Here is a 12,062-nt window from a genome sequence, read left to right on the forward strand (position 1 = left end):
TTGTGGGCTACTGATAGTCTCTACATCTCTTCCTGCCGGGGATAGTAACTCTCCCATGGGCCTGAGATTTGGATTTGATAACCACCTTGAGTGAATCCAGACTTCTGATACACTCTGCTGTTGGCTAATGGGCAATTATTTAGTAAAGCACTGCAATCAGTCATGCGGAAGCCAGTCAGGTAATCAGAAATAGTTTTAACATTTCTGTTAGCAAGTAAATGCATATCAGATTATTGCAAGAAAGGACTCCCTGCTCTGTTTCACTTGTTCTTATTTAAAATGAGCCAGCTGAGTACGTCAAGTTTCCCCCTAACAAGGCCAAAGGCGCTGGCTACTGTTGGGCTGGATGAGCTGTTTCTTAGGAATAAGGCTCTTTGAAAGAGTAGCTACAGCCTTCAGGAGAATCATAGAATCTAGTGACATCCTGGTGCTCAAAACATTTTGGTTTGCTCCACAGCCATTTTTTGGTGAAGCTTCCATTTCTGGACCAAAGTTGTCCCAAAGTCTCTGCTGAAATAAATTGCTCTCCTAAAAGCCATTCCTCCTCATGTTTCTCCAAATGCATTTATCCCACAATGAGACCAGAAGTAGCTGACCTAGACTTTGCTTTTTAATTAGCCTGTTACAGCCCATGAAGTGTCTGGACAAGAGGTCCAGGACCATTAAGGTGCCATTGAACGTAAACAGACCTTACACCCTGCCCCTGCATCACACATTCATATGAAAAAGCAAGTTAAACCATCATCGAGTGAAAAGCAGAATCCAGCCTCACAGTTAGAACTAGATCTGTAAGGGCACTATTCATCACCTTGAGTCAGCAAGAATTGCCTGGGGGCAGGAATTGATCCGTTCAAGCCAGACAATCAAATGTACATTGTATTTCACAGCAAGTGCAATAGATAATATGCATTAAATGAAGATACATTTTTGTCTGGAAGAAGAATGAAAGATCCTTTTGGATACTGTGGGAAGAGGCAAGGAATAAATCCATATCAATTGCAGCTTATTTTAAAACACTGAGGAACGATGCCACTTGTTTTACTCACTGTAATAGCACTTCAAGCAACATAACTCACACTAAAACAGCCTTGCTTAGGATTAGTTCTTTCGTGGAAGAAGTTTCCTGTACAGTGCCAGACAGCCCTGACGGTGTTATGCCAATGCTGCTAGAAGAATTAGCCCCATTACAATTGTCAGTTGTCTTTTGGAGAGCAGTGTTTATAAACAGATCTGCGCTAAGTGACAGCTCTTTCCCCTTGCTAGATGTAATCCAAATTTCAGTCCTCAAAATACCTTCCTGATTGGATTTTAAAATGCTAAGAAGGATGCTCATGATCTCCCCGTGTTTAATAACTGAACACCCGCAGTTTTGAGGATAGGATGAACGATAAACGTGATTTAAGTGATGGGTTTCCATCTTCTTAAATGAAGGCTAATCCCCCTTTGCAGCAATGGTTCAAACCACTGTAGATACCAGTGCAGAGGGAGTACGGTACAGAGAAAAGGTGAACAGAATTGGAAGACAAAACTACACTCAACATCCCAGCTACTGAATCAAAGGAACCAACATAACAAACTCAAGTCTATGTGAAGACTGAGTCAAGACTCTTTCAACAACACAAAAGAGATGTAAGGAGGGAAACAGGCTGCTTCACCTTGCCTATGCTGCCTGCCCCAGCAGCTGCCTGGGGCCCAGCATCCCACCAGCAAAGTGCCCTGGCCCCCAGGCAGAGCAGGAGCTCTTGACTGTGCTGGCAGCCCAGCTGTCTGACCCTCACAACAGCAGCTCAGCCTGCGTTGGGCCCAGGGTGGGGGCAGACCCTGAGGCTGGTGAGAAACGGTACACTCAGCTCTGAAATTCCTCCCAGTCCCTGGTATTTATCCCCACTGGTATCCACTCGACATCCAAAGCAAAACCAGCTTTTGCCTGTCCTGCTGATACTGGCTTCCTGGTAAATATCCCATCTTTCTTTCTCAGCATGATCCACCACATGATGCTTCATTCCTAGTTATCCATTAGATAACTTAGACTTTCCTCCACTGGAGGAAGTTGAAAGATTATTAGGTGCACTCTCAGCAGAGATGAGATCCTGGCAAGATGTCAACAGCTGTAGTCATAAAATCATAGAATGGTTTGGGTTGGAAAGGACCTTGAAGATCACCCAGTTCCAACCCTGCTGCCATGGGCAGGGACACCTTCCACCAGACCAGGTTGCTCGAAGCCTCATCCAATCTGAGCTTGGATTCCTCCAGGGATGAGGCATCCACACCTTCTCTGGACAACTTCTCCAGTGCCTCACCACCCTCACAGTAAAAAGTTTCTTCCTAATAGGAAGCTTCCCCATATCCTGGGTAACTAGAGCTCCCATTTTCTTCTGGAGAGGACCCACATTCATGGTCCCATACTGAGCAGATCCCTGGAAAGGCCCAAGTCTGCTCTCCTCAAGCCCAGCGTAGTGAGTTGCTGTGCAAGCTCCTCGCTGCCCGAAGGATCTTGAGCTCCATGGTCACTGCAGCCAAGGCTACCCCTGAGCTTCACATTTTCCACCAGCCTTTCCCCATTGGTGAAAACAAGGTCCAGCATAGCACCTCTCCTTGTTGGCTCTTCTATCACTTGGAAAATGAAGTTATCAACAATGCATTCCAGGAACCTCCTGGATTGCTTGTGCCCTGCTGTGTTGTCCCTCCAACAGATACCAGGGTGGTTAAGTCCCCCCTGAGGTCCAGACCTTACAAATGCAAGGCTGTGCCCCTCTGTCTATAAAGGGCCACATCCGCTCACTCTTCCTGGTCCCATGGGCTGTAGCAGACCCCCATTATAACATCACCTGTCCCTGCCCTCCCTTTAATCCTGTCCCACAAGAGCTTTGCCTGCTCCTCATCCATCCCCAGGTGGAGCTCCCTGCACTCCAGCTGGTAATTGACATAGAGGGTAACACACCCTCCTCATCTCCCTTGCCTGTGCTTCCTGAAGAGCTTGTAACCCAGCACTCCAGACATAGGATCCAGCTCACCGTGTCTCCATGATGCCACTGAGACCACAGCCCTGCCATCACATGCACTTCTCTAACTCCTCTAGTTTATTCCCCATCCTGCCTGTGTTTGCATAGTGGCACTGACGTGGATACACTGCGTCGGGTACACGTTACACCAGAGCTTACCCAGGATGGCAGCAAACAAGCCGCTATGAAGGAAACAAATGCCTCTCCATGAAAGCAACCAGGAGTCCAGAGTCACCCCTTCAATGGAGACTGTGGACTCCCAGTTGGAAGAGATCAGCAATGGAGGCCCTCTGAGTAGGGAGAAGCAGGTTTGTATACCACACCAGCTAACCCATGGGGCCACATTCCTCATTCCATCCTAAGAATTAAAAGCTAATTATGATACATGCAGTAGAAAGACATCTGATCTTGATACACACTCTCTCCAAACAACAAATGCTCACGGGCACTGCTGACGACAAACAAAGATAACCCACAAGCGCTGTTTGAACAGACAACAACAGGGATGCTGCACTTACTGCAGCTGAGACCCTACAGCCTAACCAACAGGATGTCAGAAAAACAGCCAGGGCCAGGAGATAACCTAAGAACCAAGAATTTAGAGGGAAGAACATTCTGTTCTAGTGACCCAGTCTTCATTGTCTCTGCTGTTGGTCATTTCCTTGCTGTTTTGATCTGTCAGGCAGCTGTCCTCCGAAAAAAACAGGTTTTGTACCTCTGCAAAAGGCATTAGCAGCTGTTACAGACAGGCGACAAGCAGAATCAGTCGAGAAGTCTTGTCTAGGTTAGACAGAGACAGAATTTGCAAGACCACATTAAGAAAATAAGACATATGTCTTCTTTAAAAGTTATGGCCATCATTTGGAATTAAAACCATGTCTTCCCTTGTGTTGTTGCAGTTCAGAGACAATGAAGCGTGCCTTTTGTTTGTACTCAATAAGGCTTAGGTTTGTGCTAGTGACAGAAAAAGGCCGCCTGCTCTCTGAATCTTCCTGTGCTTCTCGCCTTATTTTTGCCAAGAACCAGAACAGCTCCAACGTGCTCCTTGTAGGCCAAGCTCACTCTTGAAAAGCACAACAGTAAAAGGCTTCCAAACACTAAAGAACAAACTACCTGCAGATGACACCTGAGAAAGCTTTCAGTTGTGCTGCTTCCACCTGTGGGTAGGTAGCTCTGGGAGACAAATTTCTGTAATGAGAGAGAAAGAATGCGGTCTAGTGCCACACCAAAGCATTGAGAAGTGCTTTTGGCTCAGGACATCAGAAAAGCACAACAGAAGACAAGGCAGAAACGTGTGCACCTAATGCAAATGAAAAGCCACAATCCTCATTTGGGTGTCGAGGATGTGCTGAGGTAGGATAGGAGGCAAACCAGTCTGGGCACACTTAGAGAACTAACTGGCAGAGAGCTGGGTGTATCTACACAAGCCAAGGTTTTGGGTGTCTCAGCACAACATATTGATGATTTTCTTCTGTAGTGAAGACAATGCTACAGTGAAGCCTTTGCAGAAGTGTACCGAACAATATCAAATGGGTTCCGTTGTTCAACTCTTCAGAGGTTGTCCTCTCAGTTGTGTCACAGTGAATCCCATCGCAGATCACACTGAAGGGCCAGTATTCACGTTCCACAGGAGCACTGCTCGTGGCAGCTGCTAGAACACATCAGGGCTTCACAAGGATCAAGGCTGGGGGAGTTGTTCCAACTGAGCAATGCAAGGCAAGCAGCAGGCGCTGGATCTCCACAAATACGGCTTCTGGGAGCTACAGTCAGTAACTCCAGCTGGGCCATTTGCTTAGGCTTCCTGCCAGAAGATTTATAAAAAGAACAGTAAAGAATGTGCAATGGCTTTAAATATGAATTTCAAATACAGTGCAGCCAATATCTGCATTTGTCGAGGCTTCCATCCCACAGATTTTTCTCTAAGGCTCAGCAAGGAATGCAAAGAGTTTCTCCGGCTGATCTAATTTTATCTCCTCAGAGATATCCACCAGCATGAGAGAACGAATTGGAGCCAATGCAGTTTCCTAATTACTTCCAGCTCTCAGAGAGAGACCCAAAAGATACTTGGGAAGCAAGCACAACATAGCAAAGCTGATAAATCAGCCTTCAACTTGTGCGTGGTGTTACATGGAGGTCTTGTGATAATTTACCAATAGGTGATCCCAACCATTACTCAGACTAATGAATGTCCTAATATCACAGACGTTTCTATGAGTGTAACTGCAACAAAGCACAGTGACAAACAAGAACGGCTGCTACATGACAAGTGAAATATGCAGGTGGTTCCCCAGTCAGATAGATGGGTCGTGTGGGCATAAAGATTCCAATATTGCGAGTGTGCTGGGGCAAGTGGCCAATGCCTTGCTGTACCTGCAATATTAGCAGCAAGCATGGAGCAAATGGCCAATGTCCTCATGCTTGCTAGCTTGTTGAGACCTTGGAATCTTTATTAAGACCCGTGGGTTAATAGGAGAGGAATGCACTAGGCGGAAAACATGAAGATAAGGGCACATCTGCGGGAAACAGGGGGGGTTGCACTCTGTCGCTGCACTGTGGGATTCTCACAGGTGAAAATTCACTGGGATAGCTGTTACTGGATACAGAGGCACTATATAAGGTTTGCATTCTCTAAATAAAGTTGATCTCAATTGTCGCCCCCATTGACGAGGTCCGTGCCTTAATCGCTACAGGGCCGGTTCCTCAAACGCCAGCAATGACTGCTTAGCAAGATGCAACTTTCTATTAGCTAGTAGGTTTTCCATACTCTGTATCCGAAGCACGCAAGCATGGCTGGAGGTAGGAAGTTCACGGGAGAGCTTGCCCTGTCTGTACTGAAGCTGTGCTAGCCACAAGGTGTTAGTTACCAAGGTTCAGCAGCCCTCCAAGCACAAAAAGGAAATCCAATCACCAAGAGGTTTTGTCCTTAATATGACAAAAAGAACCTCACAGTGAATATCAAAAATGACTTGTTCAATAAAGGAAGTTATACTACACAGCATAAAACTCTCCCAGAACCAGCACTGTAAACAGGTCAAGAGTGGTAGCTGAATCATTTATTTGATTCCTCGGTTAGTGTACTCCTAAGTGTCCACTGCTTCTGCAGTCACCTGTATGAGGTGGGTACTGTAGCTAGCAAGGAGTTGGATCAGAAGTCTGTGACTGTTCCAATTAATAGAACAGGCTCCATCTCCTCCCTCTGTCCTGACAGCTGTATGAGCGACTCAGAGACAAGTGGAAAATGCGGAGTCTGTTTGTTTTCTTTTTCCTTCTTGAATACCAATCTTAAATGGCAGTTTGTATCCAGGGTTCACACCACCTCTGGTAATAATGTGATTGCTAAAAGAACCCCCACACTATTCAGTGTCTGTACCACCTGCAGTAATGCCACAATGGCTAAAATCAAACACGCACCCCTCCCACATCCCCCTGACTAAACTGCAACACTGAAGTGATAGCATAAAGAAGTCGGACACAAATCCATGCCCCTTCACTAGACAAGGCTTCTCGCTTGCCTTTTAAGAGCCAGGAGTCACATGTACCTTAAGCTAACAAGGTGGTCTTGTCACCAGGGTTATCAAAGCTCTGCAGGGTCCTTCTTGCAGCAGGGCAGGTCTTCTCGGCCTTCATCCTGAGTGCTGGCCTTGGGAAGTTGGAGGCAGTCCTGCAAGACACTGAACATCTGCACACAGTTATTTATGGCACAAATTCTACTGCATCTCAAGAGACTGCTGCTTCACAGACATGATAAAAGTCAAGTTCAGGAGCTAACAGCTTAATGATGAGCAGGCAAACAGAGGGCTTGGGAGGGCCAAAATCTTCTCCTACCCAAAGGTTGCCAAGATTCATCCCCTAGAGAAATTTAAAAGCAGTCAAATCTCTCATGGGACATACTGCCATTCCAAGCCTCGTGATAGTGCTCTTATAAACAGTTCATGACATGGATCATGCTGTGAGGCAGCTTGCAAAAGAACCATTTCAATACACAAATAAAAAACCACATCAGTCAAGACAGCTTGAAATTTCTCTGATCTCAGTGTTTTATTGCTCTGTGATTTTAGTTACACTTTGACGCATTGCACTTTGGAATAAATTGGCGCCTACTACATAATTTAAAAACTTAGTATCTTAACAGCTTATATAATTGACACCATAGAGAAAACCCAGAGATCTGTCATTTTGACCCAAGATTAAAAGAAAGATAAAATGTTTACATCCTTTATTGTTAGCAGGTGAACTTTCATTGTGGAAGTCCCTTAAAAATAATGAACAGAAACTAACAACCTAAATGCTCTCCAAAAAAAAAAAAAAATATATATATAAAACCAGTATGAGATAAATCACTACCTTCTTTACACTAGTCTTATTGTTTTGGTACTTTTTAGTACCCAAGTGCACAGTAACTCCCTCATCTCGTTCAAGGAACAAAGTACCACGGTCAAGTCTACACTGACTCCTATCGGTGATGAGAAGAGAGATTCCCACACACCATCCCAGCACCCACATAAACAGCATTTTCACCAGAAGTGACATTGCCTCAGATTTAACACATCCCAAGAGGTTTATAAATACTAAAGGCTGGGGGTTTGTTTTTGTTTTTTTTTTTTAAAAAAAGCAAACATTATTTTGAATAAATAAATGACAGCTGTAATAGCTTCATTTGCTTTGGTGATCACTTATCTGTGTGCAGCATCAGTTATTTTCATAAGGCAAGTGAAGAGATAGCATAAGTCCCTGAGAATCGGCATCGCTGTGTTAAACATGTTTGTTTCAAAATGTGTGTCGACAACCCAGAAAACAAGCAGCCTCACGGCATCTGCTTTTCAATTTCCAAGCACAGTTGCGGACCACAAAATTAATTATTTCTGTACATCTTCTGTAAGCAGGAGTACGTAAATAAAACAGAACACTTAGTAGGTGACGGTGAGGAATTAGTTCTCCTAATGGATCAAGTGCTCCACCTTGTGTTAGTCCTTGGCATTCAAAGCGAACCTCTCGATGCCTGCTCAGTAATTGCAGGTCCAGCAGAATAGCTTACAATTTCTTCTCCCTGCGGACTAGTGTTGTCCATGGAGCCATATGATTGCTGCTCCTTATGGGCAAGCATCGTCCTTTCTGTAGCACGAGGATGCAAAACTCTGGGGACGTACATCTGAAATCACAAGTGTTAAGGATTTGACCAGGTCCTCAAAATATAACATTGGGATAATTCACCCAGGATAATTTTTCCCCTTACCACTCTTTATCCATTTCCCGTTCCTCACACTTCCGCACAGTAACAGAGGCTTCCCGGTGCACCGCTCACCTGCACGTGCAGACTGTGGCAGAAAGACCTCTAGTTCTACCTCAGTCCTACATCCTTTTTAGTGATATGGGAGGTAAGATCTGTTACACGTGGCAACTTTCCAAGTCACAAAGCAGTGGCAACTGACTGCATTTGGCAGTTGTACAGATGTGAGGATCTGTCTAGCATAAGGCCCAGAACACAGCACGCAGAGCTGCTAGAAGTAACATGTCTCAACTACTCCTAAAATATGAGCTGAAGGTACTTCTGGAACACCATTTGAGAGCAGTCAAGGAGCCTCGCCGCAGAACTGTCTGGTCCTACACACGTATGGGAATTCCCACAGTCCATTCAGACTGATGCATCCTACACACAAACTTTTTCATAAGCAGGGCAAGAAATTAAGCTTCTCTAGGAAATCTAAGAGAATATTAGTAACTCTTAACTTCTTACAGAAGATGTTGGGATGGTTGGTACATCTGTGTCGTTTCCTCTTTCACCTTGCACATCTTCTATCTGTAACCAGTAACAGGTGGGGAAAGGAAGAGAGAGAATATAAAATGGGTAAGTCAAAACAACATACAGAGGTTGTAAGTACCTGAAAACCTGAACAGAGCGATCTCTATGCAGTGGTGGTACTCTCCCTTTCAATCCTTTTTGCATACTTCTTCCATACTGCTCTTTCCTCTCAAATTCAGTTCCTGCTAACACTGCCAGACTTTGCTCTGTGCCAAGCAGCCTGCCTCCACTGTCACCCCCTTTAGCCACCTTACCAGAATGAACAGACTGTCTGTGGACAGACACTGCTAGTGAGAAGGCACAAATAACCCAGCAGGAATAGCTTCTGCTACATCAAGCACGTAGGGAGATGTTGAAACACATGCAGTTTCAATCACTTACCTTGTAATTCAGTGGGCTCAGGTACTTGAAACAGCCAAAACAAGTATAAGCCAAGCAAATAACAATTGTGATGTTGACAACTAGGAAGGTAAACATGGTTGTAGGTGCTTTAAAGCCTAGAAAAATACCCAGAGAATACAATATAAATACACACAGCAGGAGAAACAACAAAAACCAAACAAAACTTTATCTTTCCCATTTTCAGAAGCCTTGTTTGTTTTTCTTTTTTCCTTAGAGGACTGGGCACACCACTTCCATCCACAAGCAGGAGAACCTCATTGTGAACAAAGCTTGTTGTCTGGTGAGATTGCTGAGCAAGCTGTTTCCCCAGCTTCCTTAAAGCCCAAGCTGCAACGTTTGAATGCCAAAAAAGACTCAGAGCCATTCTTCTCCTCCTCCCTCAGTCATTTATTCTGGACCCACTTCTAAAATATTTTCATTAATGATCTGTGAAATGCAATAACAGAGTCTATTTATTAACTATGACAATAGCACCAAACTAGATGTCTTTAAAACAACCCAAAGGAAAAAATAATAGGAAAAAATCCACCAAAATTACCGTCAGAGTCAACAGTCCCACCCCTCATTCAAATTAAAAAAAAAACCAAAAACCAAAGCTAACAGTAAGATGAAAGTGTCTGTAGAAAAGTATAAGTAAGTATGATTTGGAAAGAAAAATTAAAAGTAGATATGAGGGATAAGCACTGCAGAACACAACTGATGATTACTAGCTGGAAAGCACCCCATAGTGTGATGCTGTCACAAAATACGTGAAGGATTAAAATGAAAAAAAGAAAAGCAAGTCTTTGGTACCTATACAAAATAATTTGGTGCTACTGAACCTTCATCTTGAGCAGCCTTGTTGGTGTAGGACACCATGATAAGACAATAGACTGAACTGGGAGGAATCCAAGGAAAAGGAACGAGAAGAAACAGTAAATATGAACTAGGCTGAAAGGTAAGTTTTTCTGCAGAGACAGAAAGAGAAGGAGAGAGAGAGAAACTACAGGAAAGGACATGGTAGCAGCTTCTATTATGGAAAATGTTACAATGATTACAGTGACTTATTCTTTTTCAGGTCCATCAGGGTATCTCTCAATTTCTGAAGAAAATAACCTCATTTTGTGGCAAAGATGACTTGAATAAGATATTACGAAACATACACCCACCCACCCTCAAATAGCCATTTCCAAGCTTCTTTAGTCAAAAGAAGTAACACCAGCCCTCAAACAGTTTTGTAGTAACCCCAGCATATGCAGTGTCAGAGAACAGACAAGTATTACTTTTTAGCAGGTTACAGAAACTCTGTACAGGGGAGGGGGAACCACAAAACACACACACATATACAAAACCCGCAAAACATGTTACTGTTTAAACCAAAAAGGGAAGTGAAAACAACTCTGGAGTGTCCTTTAGAGGAGGCTGTTTTTATAAATGAAGGTTACATCAGTTTTAACAATGGTGAGGCATGTCTACAACCAAAGCCAACGTGTGAACCACAAGGCAAACAGCAGAGATCAGGGAAGAAGAAATCTCCAAAAACCAGTTTTCCCTGCCTTGTGGTCTCAGCACTCCTCCCTACCAATAGCTCTAGAGAATAAGGGACTGAAGTGACCATGCCAGGAGATGAGTTGAGCTACAGAGAGTACCATTGCCGCCTCTGTTGCAAGATGCCCAGTGGTGCTTTTGTAGGATGGATGGCATGAGAGCTGAGGAAGAAAACAGCAACTGAGAAGGAAACAGATGGCACCAGTACAGCCTATCACCTACTGTATGCAGTCAAATGATATTGCATCCTGCCTGAGAAGTGGCATAGAAATCCTTTAAGCCTTACATTAATATGAGGAAGAAAGCAGCATGACCACGTACTGTGCAACCAGGATGAAATACCTGCACCAGGCAAGCTATATAAATCAATGATTAAGCTTTACACACCATAAACTGATTTATTTTGCAGATAAGGAAGCAGAGCACTCTCCCCTCTCCTTCCTTCTCTTTAGCCCAAGAAGCAGCAACGAAATCTATGGCAATGAAATAAAAATCCCAAGTTCCTGCCTCTCAGACTCATATCGCTTGGCTAGACTGCCCTGTGCACTGACAAATCACTGACCAGCATCCCATAAACAGGATCCTGTGTACTGACCAAGCCAAACATGATAATCCAGTCTGTTTTCCATTACCAAGTTCCATGACAAATGATGGGTTTACCATGGATGTAAAACAAGACAACGCTATTATAAAGATTTGGTTTTCACTACACCAGGGTTTCCTTCACAATAATTAAACAGACACATCAATTACTGTGTGTTTAGAATTGAGTTTTCTAAAACACGCTCTAGAAATTCTGTTGTTGTTGTAGGGAACACAGATCTGTTGGTCTTCCTGGTTGCAAAGACAGAAATATCACATGACTGCATACAGTAGGTGATAGGCTCTACTGGTGCCATCTGTTTCCTTCTCAGTTACTGTTTTCTTCCTCAGCTCTCATGCCATCCATCCTACAAAAACAAGGGCAAAACCAATTCACTCAGACAAATTATGCATAGACTACATAAACGCAGGTAGTGAAGCCAGAGATCATCTTATTAGAAAGAGCTAATTCTGAATAGATTTTTGGTTTATTTACTGATTTTTTACTGTCTGTCAGTCCACAGCCCAACAGGCCAATTCAAACTTTACAGATTTATGGAACACATGATCTCCTGTAAAATGAAGAAATATACAGCTCCATGCTAAGATTCTTAAGGTAACATATCAACCATCTCCATCAGAGCATCTTATGCAAACTTGGATAAGCAGCCAATGATGACAATTCAGCACCACAGGTGACCACCATGATTTCCCACTTATGGGAGCAAAAAGAAAAGTCACAAAGCCTA

At 43.8% G+C, this 12,062-nt stretch overlaps 1 protein-coding gene across 3 annotated transcripts in view; it reads right to left on the reverse strand.

Moving 5' to 3' along the window:
* Nucleotides 1-6,264: 6,264 nt before the first annotated feature.
* The window catches only part of TMEM63A (transmembrane protein 63A), a 31,063-nt gene continuing 25,265 nt past the window's right edge, over nt 6,265-12,062 (reverse strand). For 2 of the 3 annotated variants that reach the window (XM_069852683.1, XM_069852684.1), the window contains exons 21-23: nt 9,184-9,299; nt 8,737-8,799; nt 7,016-8,151 (exon numbers count right to left, since the gene is read on the reverse strand). In XM_069852683.1, coding sequence (XP_069708784.1) covers nt 7,981-8,151; nt 8,737-8,799; nt 9,184-9,299 — 350 coding nt within the window. In that variant the 3' untranslated portion in view covers nt 7,016-7,980. Of the gene's footprint in view, nt 6,682-7,015; nt 8,152-8,736; nt 8,800-9,183; nt 9,300-12,062 lie in introns of those variants that run through there. The other variant, XM_069852685.1, reaches the window with a different exon arrangement.

The sequence above is a fragment of the Phaenicophaeus curvirostris genome, chromosome 2 (assembly GCF_032191515.1).
Source record: "Phaenicophaeus curvirostris isolate KB17595 chromosome 2, BPBGC_Pcur_1.0, whole genome shotgun sequence".
Lineage (NCBI taxonomy): Eukaryota > Metazoa > Chordata > Aves > Cuculiformes > Cuculidae > Phaenicophaeus > Phaenicophaeus curvirostris.